We start from the raw sequence: 23573 nt of genomic DNA, 5'->3' as shown, positions 1-23573 counted from the left end.
TGTGGAAACGTTTTATTTTGAGATAACAGTGCCATTGCGACTATCCAAGAACAATACAGGACAATTACAGATTTCATAGACCATCTAATCTAATTCCTGTATAAACAGGCCATACGCCTTTTTTTAATTAAATCCCATTGCAAGTCCAACAGATACGGTTGAACTAAAGCACAGCTTTAGAAAAAGAGACATTCACAGATAAAGAATCTGCAACAACATATCGCATCGTAACTCTGGCCAAGCGGACAAGTGCCAAATCCCTGCCCTTCGCCTCTCGCTGTGCCTGTCACCAGGACATCTGGGCTCTGCGGAAGCAAAAACAGTTCAAAGACGGCCCCATTTCAATGCATTTTACCAGCAGCGGAAAGACTGTGCAGAAAAGGCAGGCTATGAGCTACAGCAGGGAAGAGGGAAATCTCTTATCCCACTTCCTTCTTTCTGTGACACTTAAAAGAGCAAAATGGCACAAAACGCGTGGCATTTTCAAAGTCTCTTGCAAAGAGGGTTGCCCAAATCTGTGTAATTTGGTTAGATTTAGGTGCAGCAAAGCCGCAGATGCCCTGGAGAGCTGGCTACTGTGCATTAAGTACTCTGTGACATGCAGTGAGCAGGGCAACGCACCATCCTGGCTTCACTGGAGGCAGCTGGAGTTTCGTCACGCAAGTACTACCTGGTGCAGACGCACGCGCCGCTCGAGGCAGAGCTGCACGGAGGCAGATTTGCAAACGTGGCTGAGCAAGAAAAGTGAGGAGGGGAAAAAAGAAATCCTATCCCCTACACTTAACACCCCTTGGGTAGGTCACTTGAGACCTGAGTGCTTCACTTGTTACCTCCAAAATAGGGACGTTGAAGTCGTCTTCTCAAGGTCAAACAGACCCATTTATTAGCTGTCTAGACATACCAGCAGAAGGGAAAGCAATRGAAAATAGCACCACCACCAGTGCTCTAATCCTGCCACGTTCATCTGCTGTCACCCACTGGCAAGGCAGCACTCACACTCCTCACCTACCTGCGCAAGGTGCTACAAGGAAGTTTGCACAGTGCTTCCAGCACAGAAGCATTATGGAAAGTTTGACGACTCCCATTTTCTCCAGGGTTTGACAGAATGAGAAACCTAGCCCAGAAAAGTCTCTGTCTAGCATTCTGAAAGAGAAACAGCAACTGTTGTATTCATATATTTAATTTTTAATTAAAAAATAAAGGTTATCTTAATACATCTTTTGCAGCCTCTGGGCAAAATACACCCTTAACAAGACTTTATGAAACATGATGCACATCTATTCTTGGCACACATCTTAAAAACAAACATGAGCTTTCTTCAGCAACTTCTAAAATCCATCCTTCTCCCAAAGCCCTGAAAACATTTAAATGCTCTTCAAAAAAAAAAAAAAAAAAAAAAACACCTACAAAAATTAGACATGGGCCCAAAGCGAAAATCCCAGATCCAAGCATCCCAAAGCTTTTGGAGCAGACTCAAATCCAAACCCTCATCTCATTCACAATTTCACCCTGAGTCACTGCAAATTCACCGATGTGGCATCCAACGACCAAGAGATATGAAATCTGAATGCCAACACGGGTCACTTCAGACACTTTGATCTTTATGCTGGGCCAAAGCAAACCCATAGGTCTAAGCTCTTTCCCACAAATGTTTAAGTTGGGCCCATCCCTAACAGAAATAAGTGCTGGTTACACGGGGAAATGGTGCTGTCAGAGCTCCCCATTTCTTAGGATCTGAGACCAGACTATGTACTCTGTTCATTTGCACTACTTTAAAAGGCAAGAATAAAGTCAAGCGAACACCTCCAACACAGTCATAGCACTACACATCGCCTCCTGCAGTGTGGAAGGCATCCTGGCCTTCTGCTTTATTCACCAGCRGCCGTCTCAGGTTTCTGGACGCAGTTTGCTCTGGAAAAGTGTCCAAGCCTCCATCACCATCCGTGGGGGAGGCTCTAATGCACCGCCGGAGGGACAGATCCTCACTGCTCACCTGGGATGTCTTGTTTCCACCATAGCATGGCTGATTCCCAAAGGCACAAAGTGACCAAGCTTTCAATTCATACACAGGTCTACATTTATATATATATACATATACATACATACATATATATACACACACATATATCTATATATATGTATGTATGTACACACACAATTACATACATATTTAAATATATATATATACACACACACATATATATATATATATTTGGTTTGTGTTTTTCTCTTTTCTCTTTTTTACTTTTCTTTTTTCCCTTTTCTTCCCCTTTTAACTTAATGGCGTAGTCTCCTCTGAGGGGGGCTCTGGTATATGATCTGGAGTCTCCTCCATTTCCAAAGAAACTCCCGGCTTCTCCTCTGTTGATGTAGGCTCCTCAAGTGCTTGAGATCCCTCCGTCTCCTGACTCTGAGCCTGGCTGTTCATTTTCTCTTCTGCTTCGATTTCCTCTGAGGTGGGAATGGAGTTTTTCTTTGGACGGCCTTTGGGCTTTGTGGGAGCTTCCTGCCCACCCTTCAGCACCTGGAGCGAAGAGATTTGCAGTCAAGATCAATCTGAACTCCACTGGCGTGAGACATCCTTTAGGTAGCAGGATGAGTTCCAGCCTGGACCTCAGAGGCCATCTGTGACTTGGGCACCATTTCAGCTTCATAAAAATGCCCAACATTCATGGATTGAGTTCACCTATTATTTCATATAAATAAATACAAACAATACTAGGAAGGAGGCTCCAAATTCTGGAGGTCTCTAAGTCAGTTCCTACAGCAAGCCCAAAAGCAGTCCAGGTACCTAGTCCTCAACACTATAAACAGAGAAGGTTTTTACGCAAAATTCAGCTCCTTTCCTGAGGATTTGTTTTATTCAAAGCCCAAATAACAACAGTCATAAACTTCAGCCAGGATTTCCTCTTTCTGCCTGTTCTGTCAGGTCCTCTTTGGCTTCTGAGAGAGTCTTAACCYTTTTTTTCTCCATAACACCTGTATTAGAAGACATGAGACCCATCTAATCTGTGTAGAAGAAAGAGTCTGCCTCTACATTTAATTCCCTCTCCCTTCAAATCATTACTGTAGCACCAGGACACTTCCATCCAAAGGTCTTGCCCCAAACCATCCTCAGATTTGTTTTAAGTGGTGCTAACTTTGGCAGCTCTGGCATATATGCAGAAACGCAGTTCTGATACAGTCCAAAACTGTATCTCCTCTCTCAGGTAGAAATACATAAATTTCTCCACTGAAGAATGTCACAGCATCATGGTTTTCAACAGAATTTACTGGACAGTTGTCCTTTCTAGAAGTATTTTAACTAGAAAAGGCCCATAAAGCTGTGACTTTCTGAAAAAGGTGAAAGATATGAAAAGCAATAATTAATGACATTAGCTCCTCAAACTGCATTGGTTTCCATAGAGCAATATGATTTTTGGTCTATACAAGTAACAAATCCTGTAACCGTTAAGACCACAGAAATGCCAGATACGCAGGAGGAGACTTTTTGGTTCTTCCCCCTGTTCTGTTCCACCATCTTACATCCCATTGCTTCRTATTCCTCCTATGCCTCTGGTTCCTATAGCCTACCACATATTTCACAGTGCAAGTTAAAAAAAGAAAAAAAAAACACCAACAGCAAAAAAGTATTTTTCTCAGCAAAGTAAGCAAGAATAAAACAAAATTCTGGTAGAAATGGAACACAGGTCATTGACACTGCACTCAGCTTCAGAACTCATCCCTCTGACCAGTTTTTCAGGACCACGGACAAGTGGTAATGAAACACCTACCATTTTCTTCCACTTCATCCTACGGTTCTGGTACCATGTCTTCACCTGGAGCTGAGTCAAACCCAATGACTGGGCTAAGTCCAGCCTAGGAGACAAGACAGACATTGAAATAAGTTGGCARAACACAAAAGGAGCCCAGATGTCAAGGCAGCCAACTCAGCTGCTTGTATGTAAGCACATACAATGGTAGGACTGCAGAAGAGATGGTTACTTCCTTCTCCAACCTGGTATTTTCAGTTCAGAGAGAAGTGGTAAACCACTGTGTGCATTTAGGATACAAAGATCGATGCTCTTATGGAAGAAATAAGAATATTCTGATGTTCGTTGCACTCTTCTGGGAAACAGCCTACCTCATCAGCTCTCCTTTCTTCTCTGTTACCTCCTCTGAGAAAAGGAGCAAGCCCAAAAGTTTCAGGAGTCTGTCTGCCCTGTTTGAGACGCAAGACCATGGTACTCTGCTGATGTTCCATATCTGCGTTTGAAGCAGAGAGCTACGAGCACATAACATCCCTGACAAACAGGTCTAAAGGTGAAGCAAACACATGAGAACCAAGACACCTAGCATCAGTCTGCCTTTGAAACTGTTGATCTTTGTCTCATACTTCATCTTCTCTATCTACATAATGAGGATTAGAATACTTTTTCACTTCCCAGGAAATTATATTGCATCTCAATCCATTAATTTTGAATGAATTCTGCAACTATATGCAATTCAGAAATGCTTATAAATTATTATTTGCATGTTTCGCCTAAGGGTATATGGGGCAAACAGCCCATAAAGCTGATTCATCCTTCACAAATCTCCAAACTGTGGAAATTCATCTGTAACCATTCATTATTTCTATATTAAAATCCAGGATATGAAGCAAATTCAGCCCAGAGTAACCCTTTACCCTACCCCACAGGTGACAGCACCATGCCTTTGGTGGTGTTGTAATGGAGTTGCACAATGGATGCAGCTGGAAGTTCTCGGCAAAGCTGGGCAAGCGCTGTGCCCCACCACGTCATGCAAGACCTGCAGGTGGGACAGCTCAAATGCAGAGTCACATTCCAAGGTGTTCTGAATTGTGAGAACTTTCTGGCAAATATTTCCCAGCCCTCGGATGGGGAAACACATCTGTCAAAGTCAAGTTTTTCATAATAAAACTTGTTTCAGCTGGGCTTCTAGGGCAGTCAGAAGGATTCTTATATTTACAAACACCTACACACCCCACACCAGCCCTCACTCCTCACTCCCTCRTGGATTCATGCTTTTCCCTTCTTTGCATTCACTCTGGAGCTGCAAGTTCAGTTTGTCTGCTACCTATGCCACTGCACAAAGTTTGTGAGATAGTTCCATTGAGTTGAAGATTCTACGTGCAAAGCACAATCTATCCCACGTGTCATCCCATCATGCTGCACTCCTTTGCTGCTAATAAGCTAAGTGCTTCAGTTGCCCTCCAAGCATTACAATCCTGTATCCAGGCCAAAAATTGCAGGAGTGAACGCAGATAACAACCCATTGCTTCACCAGCATGTTTCCAGCCATGAGTTCACACAGAGAAACACTGCTTAAATAACTCTTGCCTTAGCGTCCATGTCTTATCACACTTGGATTACCTGCCACCAGTTACAGTCCCTTGCCACACACATTAGCATAACCAGCATCGCCTAGGAACCCGGGGAAACAAACAGAACGAGAGGGGAAGTGGTGCTCAGACAGGAATTGCTCATTGATCTTGAAAACAAACAAAGCCAAGGAACAGTCATACCTCTAAATTAATTTAACAGTCCTGAGTGCTTCATCAGCTGTGTCATTCATGTAGTTTTGTAAAGCTGTGAGGAGGCAGCATAGGAGCATTAGAAACTCTGAACCTGTAGAAGACTGAGGAGTTTGGTCCTGCCTACAGATATGGACCTAACTCTGGCCCTTGGTGACAGACAGCATGAGCAGAAAGTGCAGATCCTCAAAAAAGTTTTAATAATCATGTTAGTGGCATCTGTGGAGCTGTAGGTCTAGTGACTTCTCATGTGCTCTCTGTGTTTGCAAACTTAGTAGGAATTGGCCAGATCTTTTTCTTGGGATTTAGATTTGCAAAGTGTGATTCAAATCCTTGAAAACAAATAATACCTCTCCTTTTTTGCTTCTTCCCTCTGGTATCAAGCAGTCCCTAAGAACTGGCCTGCCCTTTCACATACAGATCCAATACTTCTTCGCAAAGAGCAGTAACAGAGCCTTACTGTCCCAAAACAACACTAACAYACAGAGAGGTGAAGTGACATTGGGGAACAGCTGAACAGCCCTTCTGCTCTCGCTCCTTTTTATAGCATAAGAAACTTTTCTCCCACTGAATTCTAAACAGCACTTAGAGCCACCCAAAGCCAATTTCTCCCAGGCCTGGCTGTCCCTGCCTTTGAAAGGGGCAGAAGTGAGCTACAGAAGAGCACAAGACACAGCCTGACTATCCCTCATACCCATCAGTCATTGTTGGTGGTGTTTCCAAACTGCAAAAAGGCACCTAACACTCAAAACCAACAGTGAATATTTGAAGGGACTGCTATGGTAATGGCAGGAAACCAGAATGTTTCCTGGAGGAAGTCACGTATATCCTGCAAGGCAAAAATGACTCCAGAAGATGCAGATAGTAGAGAATCTACTCTGTGATGGACAGCTTGCATCTCTCTCCCCAGCCCACCAAACCCCTACCTGTCTGGGGTAGACAGATACTTCTGCTTCTGGAATTTCTTCTCTAAGCCCATCAGCTGGAGCTCCGTGAAGATGGTCCTACTCCGGCGTGGCTTTTTCAGTCGAGGTGTGGGCTGTTCTGCCTCTGACTCGCTGCTGACGTGGGTCTCATTGGCCGGCGTCTCTGAGCTGGCAGTCCCCGAGGAGGCCTGGGCTGGCAGCACCCGGGAGCTGGTGGCTGCTGGGACAAGGTGAGGGACCACGGAGGGCTGCCTGGTGATGACGGAGATGAGAGGATACGCCCTCAGAGAAGGGGACCCTGGCAAGCAAGGAAACAGAGATGGATAAAGGCCAGWTCAGCGGCAATATGGTTAAGCAAGAGGAGCTCTGGAGTGGGAGTGCGGAGAGGGGAATGCCTTCCCAGCTCTGCGTTCACATGTTATACGACCACAGGCAAGTAAATTCCTGTCTCTGGACCTGTCTTCTGCCCCAGACTGTGAGTGTGTTTAACCTTCYTGGGCAGGGACTCTCCCAGGGTGCATTCTCCTAGCACAGGGAAAGGAAGGACKGCTTCCACCTGCATTTCCATAGCCGCCCTTAGGAGCTGTTATAACACACACCACTGAAATCATCCATCTAATTACCACAAGAGATTAACTCAGAGTAAACAAGATGAAATCTGTCCCCATCCATGCTGCTCTGCTTCACTATGGACACCAGGACAGGGTGTCCTTGAGCGCATTCCTTAGCTTCCTTTCGTAGGCAAAAGATCATGAACTGCAAAGCACAATTCATCTTATCCTCTAGGAGATAACTCTGGCATTTTTATCMTTTGCTGTCTGTACTGACCTCAGTGACCATACAGGTAGATGAGAATGAGTAGATTAGAAGTTTATTTTTTCCACAAACTTTTAACTCTATACCTTATACCAGCCACTTGGTATCAGCCCTAAAAATATACCAGAAGTTCTGCTCCAATCCTTTCAGGTCGGGGCCAGTCTGGGATGACAATTCTGAACACATTCCCAAGCGCTAGAGGAAGATCTGTTTCACATCAGACGTTCTAAATTCACAGCTATAGACAGATTTCTRATCAGTCTTAGCCCCAGGAAATGAAATATCCTTTAAAACTCTGAAATGAAATAGGACCATGTATGGGAAATGCACACTCATTGCAAGATTGCACTATACACAATTTGGCAACCAACACACACAATCTTGGGCAAGTCGTTTTCTCGCTCTGTAYCTCAGTTTACCTCATTTGCAATAGGGAAACAATCATTACCTACTTGGCTGGTGGTAAAACGTGCATTAAAGCTTACTGTACATACATTTATATAAAGTATCTTGAGATCTTCAGACAAAYAGTGCTGTGGAAAGGAACATATTACACCAGCAGGCCAGCTTGGGAAACTCTTAAAGTGAGATCACCACTAATGAAAATAATGATCTGTAGATATCACAGTGTCTATTTTGGTGACTAATTCATCACCAGAAGAAGAAAGGTGTTGCCACTATGGCCTGCTGATGACCTATATTTCTTACCTTGTTCCCCAAAGTGAAGGGATGCGGGCTCATAAGTCAGGCCCTCGGAAAGCAGCAGTGCACAGGRYRTAYGAAAGAATCGTGCAGCTTGTTGACWCTCTCTTCCCCCCACAACTACTGGAGCTACGTGCAAAATCCAGCGACTTATAAAGCAAGCTTGGAAAACTTGCCAATACACTCGCCATCTCAGCACACTGGGTACTACTTAAGCCTTGTTTTCTCCTCCATATTTGTAACACCAAAAATCAAAACATTTCCATTAAATTGTTCCATGTAAACCACTCAGGAATTATATGAGATGAGATCAGAACCGCTCAGCCACCTCTGACTTGTGTAAAATGTATCTACATTTTTTCCTGTGTTTTTTTCCCCCAGCTGATGACTGTGCTGATCTACAGTATCAGCAAGTAACCTAGGCCAAATTCTGCCTTGATTTACAACCTCAGTGACAGCTTGAAGAGCATAAATCAGGGCAGAGAGCTGCCTTTTGCTTTACTCTCTCTCTCTAATTCTGCTCTCACCGACAGCAGCCAGTTACACAGAAAGCACTAAATGATCCTGCTTCATTAATCTATATCTACCTACCTCTCGGCAGGTACCTGCTGCAACTATGGGATGGGAGAGGCAAAGCAAACCCACTGCTGGAACAAATCTCTCCATTTCACCCAAAGTGGCTGGAAAGAGCCCACATCCTCCTTCTCTTTTTGGGGGTCACCCCCAGAGCAAGCGTTTTAAGTCACCTCCACCACAAGGGACATTCCTGCACAAAAGACTAGGTRTGTTGATGGTTTGTGTCTAGCAGCAGTCTTAAGATCTAGTCCTTCTGCGTTACTGCTCTGCTTCGTGGACGTTACTGCAGATCGGCTGCRAGAGAACAGGCTTCAGGGATCTCAGTCCCAGTCAGCTCCCAATAGGGAGAYGGAGAACTGATGCCCCTGCCCACGTGCCATTAAGGAGCGAGTTTAATCTTACCATACCCTTGCCCTGCTCTTAGGGGGTGTGGTCCAACCTTCCCACCTGCTGAACACAGCCCCTGCTCCCTGCAGGGTTTATTCTCCAAGCCCTGTCTCAGAGCCTGAAAGCCCACTCCTGTCCTTGCACATGGGTGGCTTTTGGCAYCAGTTCACTGGTTACCTGATACTTTTACCCTTGTACCCCTGCATGTTTCCAGCAGGGCTCTCCAGAAACCACAAGCTTGCTAYGAACTAATAAATCACTGGAGCTCAGAAACCCCTGCAAGACTCCGAGTGGCTGAAACCTCTGTAGAAAAGAATTTTACAAGGGACTTTCTTCAAGGGAGGTTAGCAAAGGGTATTTGATATCAGAGCAATCAAGGATATTTGCTTTCCTGCATGATGTGGTAGTAGCACGTGGGACTGCTCAGGGTGGGGAGGAAAGGGGATCCTCAGTGGTCCCAGAGTTTGAGGTCTGCCTCCGTCCGAGAGAGGAAAGTCTCTTCAGGCTACTCCTCTCATAATCAGACAGGGCCAGCAACGAGAGAACCGCTTCCCTCCTTCCAGGGCCAGCAGCCTGAATTCAGCTCTACTTGCAGAGCAAAGCAGCAGTTAAGTTATTAGAGAAGCAGATGACACTGGTCCAGATTGTCAAGTGTTGAACACCTGAATGAGGGATACTTTTTCCCAAGTGTTCAGCAGCCAGCAGCTGTGACCTGGCCAAATGCTCAGAAAAGCTCAGCAGGTGCTTATTTTTGGTGCCCACGTCAGGACTCTTACTCACTTACAGCACTTCTGTGTGAGTAGCGGTTTCCAACTGCTGAGCTGCTTTGAGCTCCAGGTGGTGAATAGATTTGCAAGGCTCTTGACACCAAACGTCTTATATTTGTTTATCACTTGTAACCATTAAGAAAAGCCTTTGTTTACGGTTTGACCTCAACAGTTGCAACAGTGCTTTTAGAAACAATCACAACTAACAAAACATCAGCTCATGTTCAACCAGCAGCACGCAGAACTTCTCAGCTTTCTGCCCTCTGCCTGATGGGGACACAGGATGAGTAGGGCAGAGTAAGGAGAGTATTTTGAGGAAGATCTGGGGTTCAAGGCAGCAGATGTTACCCGGAGAAAGCTGCGGGGGTCAGAAAGGGGGCAATGCTTTAGCAGCCAAGTCTCCCCTCAGATTTCTTTTTTCTTTTTTTTTTYTTYTTTTTTTTTAATAGCTCAACACAGCAGCCTGAAAAGCAAGCTGAAATTGAGTTGAGGACTTGAAGAGAATGAAGTACCAAATTTTTTAGAAACTCCAGGCCTGCAAAAGCATACCAAAAACAAAATAAAAAACACAAATAAGAGAATAAGGCCCTGGGAGTTGGTGCACGTGACCGTGCAAAGGTGCAGCAACTGGACTTCACCAGCTAGCCTCTAGTCTGYAAAGAAAATAGTTGAAGCACAGGATCCTGGTCTGGATCTAGTTACCCCAAAGTTCAAAGGTACTTGAAGCTCAGCCAGCCCGTTGTGTCTAGGTACACTATTAACACGACTCCCCTTAAACCAGCCGTAAAGCTCTCACCCAGCTATAGCCCTGATTCCAACCTCCACAAGATCTAAGGTTAGAGCTAAACCTCACATCCCCCAGAGTTCAAAGGTATTGCTACACTGACATGGTATTGTGTGAATGGAACAATTTTTTAATCTCCAACAAATTAAATGCTGGCCCTGATTTTATCTCTTCAAATATTCTTAATTACCCTGTTCTGAAATTTAAGGTAATCCCAAGCTAGCTCTGCTGTCACATACTTGGGAAGTATTTATACTAGAATCTATTTCATACCATGCACGAGTGAGGAAGCAATGTTAAAGCAACAGAAGTTTTCMTGTTGTTACTTTTTTAAGTATTAAAAACAACCCTCCATTTCAAGCAGTGGAAAAGCTCCTAGTTCTGTCCAGCTCTACCAGCAACTAAACGGCCAGATGTTAGCCTTAAACTACCCAAGACCTAAAAATTAAAAAAAAAAAAAAAACATACTGAATCTGCAGAGTATTTTCTAAGGACCTGAAAACATCTTGTTTTGCTATTTAAACCAGGCCCTGTTGGCAGTCTCTATACACCGAATAACAGACCTGCCCTTAGCGCTCAAGGCACTGACCACGTCGCCTTGAAATAAACTGCCTTGCTCAAGACACGCAGGTCTAGAAGAACCTTGCGCTCCTGCTTCCCAGACATAAAGTATTCCTAAATGTAAAATATTTGTCCATAAATGTAACATAATCTATATATTCAGAGAGMTTGTTTTCTCATTTGTTTCATTTTTCAGCACTGGCACCACAAAGACAGATGGAGATTTTCTCCCATTTTCTCCTGGAGGTTTCAGCCAGGAATGTGAATTCTTCTTAGCCAAAGCAAGTCCACGTCCCGGGCACAGATCTGCAGCGTGTCAGCCTTTTACACCCACTTTCTACAGGTGCAAACAGAARGGGCAAAGACTCAGGCATCCCCGCACCGGCTCCAGATCCACGGGCAGGGATGCAGAACACTTGATTTTCATCAGACCAGTCTGAAGTTGGCTCCGCTCAGCTGCTGGGAGGTTTTGATTAAACTTCTTATGACCATTGGGTATGACGCAATAGGTGCACCATCGCTGTACCGGATCGCGTTGCAAAAGTTTTAATTAAAAGTAAACACTTCAAACAAATCTTTTGTCCTTTTTCTCCCCCTTCCTTTTTGGCTTATTCTCAACCCCGGCAGACACAGACTAGATGGAAGAGAAAAGGGAAAGCACTAATTAATTGCACTGTTTGACTGCCGGCAATGGCAGAAGAGTTTTCCTCCTAGGCAAATTCAGCTAATTCTGTTTTGGAAAGAAAGAAAAAGGAAGGAAAGATTTATGGATGAGCTCCTCTTGGCAGGTCAACCCTGCTCGGAGGCAGAATGAAATCTCACTCAGAATGGGCTGTAGTGAAAGGTAAATAAAAGAAGAAAATGAACTTACGACTCAGGAAGGTCTATAAATCTGCCGTGTCCGGAGTGTCAAAACAAAAAACAACCAAGAAGGAGTAGAGTTCATTTATGAAAGAGCTTCATTTTCTGCTGAAGGAGCAGGCAGCCTACTGAAAGGAAGGAGCAAGCCCCAAAGCAAAGCAATGTTCAGAATAAGTTGGACCACAAACCATTTGCTTAGGGGGGAGGGCATTAAATCTCCTTTTCCCTGMAGACATCCCCAAAAGCTGAAGCTTGTCAGCCATGCCATTCCCACTGACCTCGGCTGGACTTTACCACCAGTTCTGGTGGGAGCAGAGGCAAGTCAGAGCAGAGCATGCATTCAGTACAGTCCAGGTTTTGGTGTCAATTGGCACAGCCCAGCAGCCAACCAGTAAAAGACAGCAGCCAAATAAATACCTGCTGGGTCTGCCTGGATGCAGGATGCCTCTCAGCACGGGCTCCTTTGCCCCGCGATTGCCTGGAAACGGGCTACGACCACATCCCGACTTCGCTCAGCTCAGCTTCCTCCACCAATGTGCACGCCAGGGGTGCAGCATCGCTCTCATCCCCCAGAAACCAGCTCAGAGCAGCAAAGCGGTTCTTGCTCCCAGGTTAGGCTCCTGCCAGCTATTTTTGCACAGGATCAGGTGTCCCCAGGCTCCCCTGCCTTGTYTTCCTGGAGGCACATTTTAGCTTGCCTGGCAGGGCTTGTTGCAGGCTACGTCGCGCGCTGTGGAGCCACGCTGGTGGCTTTCTCCCTGCCGGAGCGTACCTGCCCCAAAAGCAATCAAGCAAGGCAAGGTGGGCCCCACCATACCAAAACACCCCACTTAGCTGGAATTGGATTATACTTCCCAGTAACACGCAGAAAACTTAAGCCACTGCATAAGTAAGCAAACACTCATCTGCAACGCTTTCCTTGGGCTCTGCTTTATGATGATTATCTAGCGGAACGCAGAACGCATCGGGTTCCTCCYGAGATCAACGCTGAGCTCCACCAAGCTCCATCCCAGGCCTGAGAARGATTTAAAGACAAAAGAGAAGTGGAAAGATAAGAGCAGCAACGGGCTGCACAGATTCACTTCCCCTCAGAAATAAGTGCTTAGGARAGGGCTGATGGGAAACCATCGTATCTCCCAGCTTCCTTGCAAATGCACCAACATCCAATCTTTTCCTCAGAGTTCTCCCCACTGGATGCAGCCATTAACACCGGCATCCCAGGAAATGCTCCGGGTGACGCCTGGGCTATGCAGCGTGCTGCTGTGCACAGATCCCTCAGCTATCTCCAGAATGGGAAGCAGCACAGCCACGCCAGGCTACGATTGCACCTGAGCTAATTATGGCCTAGAGAGAGGTAGGTTAATTAGGCTGCAAACACTTTGTTGACAGCTTGGCAGTTTCCAAGACATAAGTTGGCGTATTAGCATGGTGTGGCCCTTGCATCATATTGACACAGATGGTCACTCAGAGCTAGCTGTCCCTTTTTTACCCTGYCCTTATGGGCTGGAAGTCAAGGCATAGCCCCAAAGTCCTCCTGAAGTTGCTCCCTGCAATTCCAGGAGCCACCCTAAGTCACCCTACAAGCCAACTGAGTCTCAAGCCTGCAAATGCTACCTAAATACAGACATAAATGTGGCCAGCATCCCTGTCAAACAAAGCATGGACAGTGAAGTGCTGAGAGATAACTCCTCAATAATCTTTTCCAACAACCAGTTAAGACTGATTCTCTTCTCAGTCTTTCTAGCCTTACTGTAAGACAACTGCAGGGTGGACAGGTATTAAAACCACTGTCACAGGAGGGTGGAGCCTTCTCCTTATTTCGCTGTGACTGCTGTAGGGATGAATTTTATTTCCAGCACATCATATCTCCAGGTATTCTAAACTATCATCTTTGCACACATTTCTCCACTAAGGACAAACTCACTCATAAAATAACTATTTTAAAGGTTCCCTTTACATTTTCTTTCCCTGCATTTATGACAAACTCATATTGTGAAAGGAGGCATTTGGGCCAAAGCAACGCAGACCTGAAGGTTTTGAATAATGGCAGTGGGCAGCGATTCCAACAAACCAGAGGCAAAACTTGATGCTCCAGTTTTTCTGAAAGTAGGTCACCATCATCCATCAGTCTAAACTGGGAAATTACAGTGACTGAAGCCACAAGACAGCTTCTCACTTAGTATAAGTCAGAGGAGATCCATGGAATATATGGAAGTTGTTGGGCCTATGCAAGTTTACACCCTGCTAAGAATCTGTCCCAGAGTCTGCAGAAATAAAAGACACCTTGTTGCAGTTGTTTGAGCTCTGTGGTTTCTGCTAGGGACAATAAAATGCCCACGTTACAGTTGCAGAGAGGAAACGGGTGTTTATGCTTTTACTTCACAGGCTTAAGTTAAATAATGTGCGGGTTTTTTTAAATAAAGAATAAAGAAAGATACTAGAGTGTCTCCAAACACWGCCAACACTACAACTGCCAACGGCATTGCTGCTCCTATTGGGAATTAAAGATGCAAACTGAGCTTGGGCTGTGCAGACATACAGGTAAGGCCCACAGAGAGCTATTCACTGGGTGCAGTTAGCTGCTCATGGCAGCCACTGCTGCAACAGTCTTTGCTGGCACAAGGTGAGCCTGGATGACCGTAGAGAAGCCCAGATGCCRAGTCCAGCCTGCTCCCCAACTGGGCACAGCCATTACCTGAATGCTGCACATGGGCTGGGAGGTGTACACMGCACGTTGGGAGGTGGAAGCAAGGATCCAGGGGACACAGCCGTTGCTCCATCCCCTCCATTACAGTAGATCCATGAATACCACTTTTTGAATATTGAAATAGCCAGAAACTCTGAATCTGAGCCTGCAGACCTAAGCTTTAAAAGGGTCGTATTACAACTCCACAATCAGATCTTTCTACAGCTATTACATATTATACAGGAATTCTGGAACCGAGTACACTTGATACTGTTCTTGATTTGTTACTACTCTTGTGCAGCATCTCAGCACAGTCACTTAACAGAGAGCACTGCTGCGCAAGAGAAGCCTCTTTTGTTGGTGGTGTGTTTTTTTCCTGCTAGGTCTCTCTTTCTTCCGTTACGTGTGGAAACCAGTTGTAGCTAAACAGGAGCCAAAGTCTGTGCATATGTGCAGAGGTGAAGGGCACTTTCTGGGACATTTTAAAAGCTTCCAAAAATAGTCCTAAGATTCAGTTCAAGTGCACAGAGCCAAAATTTCCATGGGAATCATTAGTGTCATGGAGACCACAGGAAAACACAGGGCAGTTAGCCCTGAAATCTAAGTGCAGGGCTGCAGCACTAAGAAACACTCCAGGACAGCATTCAGAGAGCCTCCTTGGGGCAAAGCCCAACTGCTCCTCATCAGAGGTTGTAAGTACTGCTCACACCATATTCTATTTCCATCTCAATTCAATAAACTCTATTAGCCTGACAAGGACTATAAGCCCTGCCAAAATTAAATGCAACCCAGCCACATAGCCGAAAGTCTGCTTGATAACAAAYGGTTTCTCTCCCGTGGGGAGGAATTCAGACCCAGCTGAGATCAGTGGCAAAATTCCCATCAAGTTCAGCGGTGCCAGGATTTCACCTGCACGTGTCCACAGGAGGAAAACAGACAGGAAACGAAAATTAGTGCCGCTTGACTAAAATGATCCTGTCCAGAGCTTTCTGACTAAAGGCTAATTCTTCATAATTCTATGCTTTCTTCGATGACTGAAGTTTAAGTGTAAGGAAGTGGTATCTTACTAAAATGGTAACTTTTGACAACAGGGATGAGAGGAGCTGGACACAAAGCTGAGTTGACATTCTCCATGTTCTGGGGCACTTTGGTCTCCGGTTCAGCCTAATTTAAAAGCCACAAGTGAAACGTGGCTTTTTTGTTTCAAGCCTGTCGCCATTAGCTATTTATCGGCATAATGTTCCAGTATAACTTTTGCATAATAACAGTAATTAACAGCAATTAATAAGTTTGAATGCATCTGAGGCACACAACGCATGCCAGAGGCCTTCACAAAAACTAACCAGAAAGATAATTAATACTTACTTAATAATGACATTTGATATTTATATTGTGCTTTTTACATCTTCAAGGCACCGCGCACTCAGGAGTTGGCCTAGAATAAAACGATGAGCCCGAGAACCTCCCTGAACGAGAGCGTGTCTCGCTTCCTGCCGCCAAGGGCGGCTGGGTCACACCCAGCCTTGACAGAACGGGGTGAAGGGGGTTACCTTGAACACAACCAGAAATCCACCCACGGTGCCAAGGTCTCCAGAGATGCCAGATGCCTGAAGGAGGCCACCAGGGTTCTCCTGGCAGGGATGGTGATAATCACTGTAACAACATGGTTTCATTACCGCGCCGCACTGGCGCAGAAAGGGATAGCAACAAACGATGAACCAGGCGTCCAAGGACTCAGCTCTGGCTATCCTGAGGCAAGTCACTCCGTCGTGGTTTTCTGGTAACACGGGACAATAACGCTTAGCTGGCGAGTGTTTTCTTAAGTGTAGGAAGGATGGAAGAAAGCACCACCTGTGTGCTACAGGGCGTTCTCCTCGAACACAGCAGCCTCTCTTCCAGGCTGCCTGTCAAACAGGAGAGCGTGCCAGGACCTTGTCAGATCCTCATCTATGAATAAAATTTTATATATAAGAGGATTATGTTTTTCTGAAGAAGCATTTAAGGAATCCATTTGGCCGACGCTCACAGAATCCTTTGTAGGAAATGCAGCAGCACTCTGGCTTAATTTGTGGAGGATGAATCAGAAAAACATTTGCCACTTTTCTACTTTAAGTTACTTGGCCTCACATAGTTTCAGAAGAAAGCCTTCCTTTACTCAAATCCGTACTCTTCAAGCAAACTGAGCACAGTTCAGAAAGGAATTACTCTTTGTTAAAGGCTACAAGAAAGTACTCTTTCTGCGATCCTTCATCTTTAGCAGATGATCCCTTTAAACCCAGTGGGAAAGGGGGTGCTCTGAATCGAAGCAGGATCAGGCCTAATAGGTCCTCTTAAAACGTATGGGCCTGAAGCCATGACAACTGGAAAAGCTCCAAATGGAGGGCGGGTTTGGATACGAACTTCCTTTCCAGGCCCTTACTGCTGGGACTCCAAGGGAGTTTTAAGACCAGGCCACATTAGTCCCAGAGAAATAAACACGAGTATGTCTCTACAAACCCCTGCACTCCAACGACGCAGGAAAGTTACTGGGATACAAGCCACCAGTTCATTTACCATATCTGTACCGAGGGACATTTTGGCTCCATTAAACCAACTTCAATTTGAAGACCTTCCTTTTGAACTAAGTCATGTAAATACTTCAGCCAAGTGTTTCCTCCATTACCAAGAATACAGCTCAGCTCTAGAGCTCATCACTTGTTGGACACAGATTTAGTAAGCAAAGTGGCCAAAAGATTACAGAATCAAATAGCTAGATAGAAGTAGACTTACAGGCAGTCTGGTCTTGTCTGCTGAGTGTGGAGGAGAACCACTGCACCAAGGCAGCAACTCTTAGGGTGTCCAAGTTTAAACTGCAACAGCYTTCTGTCTTTACAGATGACAATCAGATGAGTAGACATCCCAGGACATTGGGGAGAAGTGTAAGTGGCCAAATTTAATCTCCTGTTCTACCGCAGCCTTTCCAGATGGTGTCACTGGTCAAGGAGCAACACTTGGAATTAGATCTAGAAACGTATTATCAGAGCTGAGAGTGTGCAGATCAATGGAAGGATAAGTCATGATCTGTTGTTTATACTGTTCCCTGAGYATCTCTTACTGGCTGCCATCCAAGATATAGTCTATATAGTCTTTGTCTGACATATTATGGGCATTCTTATATTCTTACACATTTGATAAATAAAACTGCCTTCTCTAAGGATTTAACAGGTTTTGTCTAGGTTCAAATAAATAATACCACGCATGCATAAATCAATCAGTCCTTTACTTCCTGCTCTGTTAATTATTATCACAACATCCAAAAGCAAACACTAGCTTTGGACAGCTGAGTAGCAGCACACACAAAAGCACACTTCAGGTTTCACAAGCCCAACCTTTTATGAGCCCCAGCAAAAAGCTTGCCATAAATATCACTACCTCTTCCTGCTCTGAGCGTATGAAACACATCGGTGAGTGAAATATGGGAAGTAAGAGAGTTCAATTGTTTCTAAACACCAGGCTGCTTCAATTGGCCCAATGGACCTCGCGGAAAATGCTTCTCTCTCCTTGGGAGATAGCAGTTCTGCGTTTAAAACTGCAGACACCCTCTCTTGTCCTCCGCATTGAAGTGAAAGGTGGACTTCAGCAAGAACTACTGCCAACCCCGAAAGAGACCTGTCATGCCTTGGCAAAACCTTTGCCTCTCAAAATCAYGGCTTGCCATCTCAAGGGTTGCTCTATTAATAACCTGGCCCCCATCAGGACACATTTAGCAGAGAGATCTCTCCGAGCTGCATATACGATTCTTTGATCTTGTATCTGCCCCAACAGAGAGAGAACTCATCTCTGTTTCCTCTATGGACAAGAATAGACTCGGTGGACGATTTGGCTGAACAGCTGCACAAACAATGCGACTTAGAAGGATGCAAATGACACACGAGCAAGTTTTGTCCTACCTGCCCATCCTTTGTGTTTGCCAGTTAGGTCAGAGACAAACCTCTTGTGGCTGGRGTAGAAAGCAGAAACACACAGGAGAAATAAAACCAAGTCTAATGCTCATCACAATCAGCCTGAAACACCATTGCCACAATCAGGAGCCCCTTGGAATAAGGATTTCATCATACAGCTTCTTCACTGCAGTCATGACTATCCAGTATGGACAAGGGGAGGCAGGATGCTCACACTGGTTACATCTCTATCTCCAGAATGATATTCCAGTCATTTCGACATCTGTGCTTAATTAGCCTGCCCTGTGGCCCAGGAGGACAAGGAAAGCTGCATTCACTACTACAGACACCACGGAAAGAGCATGTCAGACCACAGTATTAYCCATGTATTTTCACCCGAGAGCAGTCAGTGGATGAAAGCACAGAGAGAGTAGAGAAGGCAGCAATAGGTTTGACCTGTGGCAGGGAAATGGKGGGTTAAACAACATGCAGAATAGCTAATTATTTGGTGGAGGACACTGTGCCCAGAAAGGATATGAAATCTCTGCTACTGGCAGCAGCAATGAGATGTGCCATGCCAAGTAGTGGACATACAGCCTACACGAACTGCTGAAGGTGGCCTTGCCTACTCAGAGGACAGCTCCAAACAGCAGCCCTGTCCGCCCCATGCTGAGATATACCGTCTGCGCCAGGCATACGGGCTGTACAGGTGGGAASAGACACCAGCGTCAGAGCCAACCTGATCTACAGTAGCTGAGCTCTGGCCCATTCATTTCACGACTTTTTTTTTTTTCCCAGCCGAAGCCCAGAACAGATTTAGTTCCTATTGCAGTTCATCTAACCTCAAAAGAGCTGACAGAAAAGCATCTCAAGGACGGGCAGTCTCCAAATGGATGCACCCAGAATAAGTAGTTCGATCCAAAAAACATCAGTCTTGAAGTTGCAAAGCACTTTGGAGGCATACAACCWTTCATGCATCAGAACAGCGATAACAACCTCTCCTTCCAGCCAGCAGGCTGCTCCACCAACCTCTGTTAGAAGGAAAAGCCAGAAATTCCAGTTGAGGAGCTCCAGAAAGTCCAGGTCTTCAGAGAATACAAACCCTCATTCATGGGAGATGTCAACACGCTGTTTTTTTCCCCATTCTGATAGGAAGTCAGCCAAGACGATGCTGTTTTTGCATCTCCAGACAGATATACATTAGACAGGGTGGAGACTGGCTCTAATTAATCACAAGGGTATGAATTAGGTTTTTACAGCGCTTAAAGCTTGCTAGCCTTAATCGCAAATTAAATGTCATCATGGATGGAAACCTTGCATAGACACTCATTTCTGGCACATCCAACCCCAAACTACAAACAAGCCCCTAGTAACGCTGTGTCTGATCAGGGCTCCAGATGGAAGACCCTCCCTCACCTTGAGGTTCAGAGTGGTTTGATTCAAAGCTTGAGTTATCGCCCCTCTTGGCTTTTTATCAGCACAGCCATCTATCTCCGGTTTTCCTAGGGCATCTGTCACTGAGGAATGCAGGGCTGCCGTGCTCCTCAGGTGCATCTGCGACTCCCTAACCACATTAAAATACCAGTGATAAAAGCCAATTTGCAGAGAGCCGTATGGTCTCTTCCTCCCTCCTCAAGCATGTGGGTGTATAATCCCCACTGATACAAGAATCAATTCCAGGCTAACGCGAATCTTGTCTCCTTCCCACAGACTTCATTGACTCTCACCTGCCCTGCAATGGACCAAAAGGACTCAGTTTTGTTTGTGTAGAGGTAGATTTTGGAGAAGYGGACATCTGACACAGTATTGCAACCCTGCCACAACCTTCACGTGCAGTTTAAACCAAATCCCCACATCTCAATGGACTTCCGTTTCTCCAACACGCAAAACGAGAATGATAGCATCTACCACAGGAGGTTGCTGTATGGTCTGGAAAGTGCTCCAGCGGAAGCTACAAGGGGAGGCAGAGGTGTTATTATCTTGTGGCTTGTTAAACCCATTTTCCATTAATAGATTGCATGAGCACTGCATTGAGAACTCTCTTTTGTTTCTTACAATAATTAAATTCCTTAATGTGCCATTAATATATGTGTTAAGAGTGAAGCAATGTGCATATCCTGTTATTGCACAACTGACTGTTTCCACAGGAACACCTCCAATAACAGGCATATATGCAGTGTGTGGTTATTCAAACCAAAATAACATTTTCAGCTTTTTTTTTTTTTTTTTTTTTTTTAATCCAGATATTCTGCCAAAGATCAGCCATGGCTGCCAATTTTTCCATGGTGATGATCTAAAGAAATAAATATTTTTCATGTTTCTCAAGTATCATCATTGCCAGACCCCTCTATCTGGCACTGCTGAGATGAAACTCATCTTAGATCTTGTATTTCCATGCGTTCCCTGCAGACAGCACAAGGGACTCGCTTCACATTGCCAAGGTTTTCACTGAGCTTTGATACGGGGGCTATATAACAGCTATAATTTTACTAGCTAATCTGGCCAGAGAATGTAGACAGTTCTTGGGGTTTACTGCTATATCATAAAACATAACCAATGCTATTGAGCCAGCACAATGAATTATTTTGGTTTTCCCAGCAATGGCACAATAGTTACAAGGAGTCTTCTAATTTTAGAGCTAAATGAGCTTTTCCTATGTATTTGGTGAACCATCTAGGAAAAATGTTCAATTATAACATAAAAAAAAAAATGCTTGCCTTTTGTCCTCTCTTGAAATATCAAGCTGCCATGCCTACAGTTCTCTCAGCTTTCATCCTGGAGGATCTGTTGGAAACCCAGATCCAAGGCATTTTGGTTTATGCACAGCTTTAGAAACACTTGCTTGGATACTAAAAGTAATTTCACGGATCTCCAAATACAGTCTCTCCTATCAGGAATCCTTTTAAGTCTGTTTCATCCTTTCTTTAAAATCACCCTATGAAGCAAAAACCTTTAAGTTAAATGGCTACAATGCTAAACAGACACAGACACAGATCTAGGTGCTTTCTCAACTGCATCTGGCCTATGTATTCAGACCAYGGCAAACAGTCCCCCACCACCACCTTCACGCGCACACACGAGAATGATCATCGGGCTGGGCCTTTTGCCATAGGCTCCTTAAAGTTTATGAGGCTCCACTCCAAAAGCAAGTTTCAATTCAAGATTATCATCACACTCAGTTATGGTGATGCACACATTCACGCTGACACACTTCTCTGAAATTAAGGAGGACTTTTTTTGTTCAAACAAATGGAAAAAAAAAGTAGTAACGAAAATGAAAGCAAAATCAGAAACTTTTAACCTGGTATAAGACTTGGCTCAAAATGACTAAAGATCTCAAATTATTTTGGTGTTAGCCTTTTATTCAAATGGGGTTAATAAAACAAGCAAAAAAAAAAGATTGAGTTGAAGAGATTTGAATAGCTTGACTTGCCTCAATTCATGACATTTCAAATGGACAACACATTCCTACTCCTTCCCAACTTGGAGGACACAAAACAGGAGTCTCTAATGAAAAAGCAAAATCCTATATTAAAATAAAAATCCGTGCAAGTCGTCTTTGTGTGCATTATAGCGAGGCAAAGAAGGCATCATTTTCCTTTCTTTTTCTTCTCTACAGGTCACTTTTCATTAAATCGTTGAGAAGAAAACACACTCCCACCAAAATGTTAACATCTCATTTCCAGCACTACTTTGGTAAGAAGACCAAATAAAAATAAATGGCTTCTACAATAATAAGACATATCATCCATCGTCAGCACGTAAAACGCAGTCATTAATCATAGAAGCAACCTACTTATTACGGGTATTCAAGTACTGGCAATACAAATGCTTATAAAACAGGGGCTCCTTTCATAATTCCCTGCCCTTGTCTCTCAATAGCTCGGAGGATTAACCCTTTTACAACGAGGGTTGGGCAAACTGGTTTTGCCTAATTCCAAACCAACTCAACGTCATGGGTTCGAAAGTTCGACCTGAACTCAAACACGAGCAGATTCAGCTTGAGCCGAGAGGAGAGAGCAAGAAAGAGCTCACAGAGGGGGAAAACGAGGGGAGACTGTGAAAGAGAGTATTAGAAAATACAGCAGGACAGAAACAGAACAAAGACATAAAAAAAGTATAAAACTTATAAAGGGTCAAAGGATGGGTGAAATCTGCTAAGGAGTAAGTTGAACCCTCTACACAGCAATAAAAACAGGYTGCACTTTGCTGTGCACTACATATCCTAACATGATTTGTGTGGAAACCTCTTCCTTCCTGCAGACTACCTTGGGGAGAGTTGGGGGGGGAAGGGAGAAAACACACACACACACACCAAAAAAACTACCACCCAACCCAAAACGGACTTTTTTTTAAATCACCCTTGTGCAAAGCAATTCCATGTATGCAATGTCAATGTTGCAAYCCCCGCCGACAATACAGCTTTGCACCTCCCTTGCATTTCCTAGCGAAGGACTTYACAACACTTCCAAGCGTGCAGCGAGCCACTGGGCTCACGCAGCTGATGGGCAAAGCGAGGCRCAGGGCGAGCACGTACCCGGCTGCGCATCACTACATGAGTCAGGGGCGCAGATGAGTAAAGATCGCCGACGCATCAGGCCTCCCCGGCGAGGCTCTCGGACGTCCCCCGGGCTTCGCCGAGTCGCCAGCTCCAGCGGGACGTTCCCAGCCGCCAGCTAAACGGACGCTCGGCGGGAGACGGTCACGGATTTGCAGCCTGATGCAATTCCTTCCCTTCGCTGCACACCCAGAATTACGGTCGTCGGGGAGTAAATCACGTGTGGGGAAAGGGGGATGAGAGGTGCTGAGAAAAAAACAGCTTTTGTACATCATCTGCAGCATGCAAAGTGTTAAATTAGAGTTTAATATCTTTATGATAAGCCTCATTATTTTTGCATTGTTGTAAAAAGCGAAGCATTCAAATGAAGAAAATCCTTGTGGAGAGAAACTAGATTAGGCAGGTACTTAAATTATTTCACATATGTAAAGCAGTCCAAGAGCAAGAAGTTTTCAAACACTTATATTAAGCCGGTCATCAACAAGGCAAATATCTC

General features: G+C 44.8%; 1 protein-coding gene across 1 annotated transcript in view; it reads right to left on the bottom strand.

Moving 5' to 3' along the window:
- Positions 1 to 1164: 1164 nt before the first annotated feature.
- Positions 1165 to 23573, bottom strand: part of BARX2 (BARX homeobox 2) — a 35085-nt gene continuing 12676 nt past the window's right edge. The window contains exons 2-4 of the mRNA XM_085316763.1: positions 6460 to 6757; positions 3774 to 3858; positions 1165 to 2524 (exon numbers count right to left, since the gene is read on the bottom strand). Of these exons, the coding sequence (XP_085172889.1) occupies positions 2273 to 2524; positions 3774 to 3858; positions 6460 to 6757 (635 nt within the window). The 3' untranslated portion in view covers positions 1165 to 2272. The remainder of the gene's footprint in view (positions 2525 to 3773; positions 3859 to 6459; positions 6758 to 23573) is intronic.

Source organism: Rhea americana, unplaced genomic scaffold, assembly GCF_003343005.1.
Source record: "Rhea americana isolate MKP2758 unplaced genomic scaffold, rheAme1 scaffold_48, whole genome shotgun sequence".
NCBI classification, from domain to species: Eukaryota; Metazoa; Chordata; class Aves; order Rheiformes; family Rheidae; genus Rhea; species Rhea americana.
This window is presented reverse-complemented; position numbering and strand designations above follow the sequence as displayed.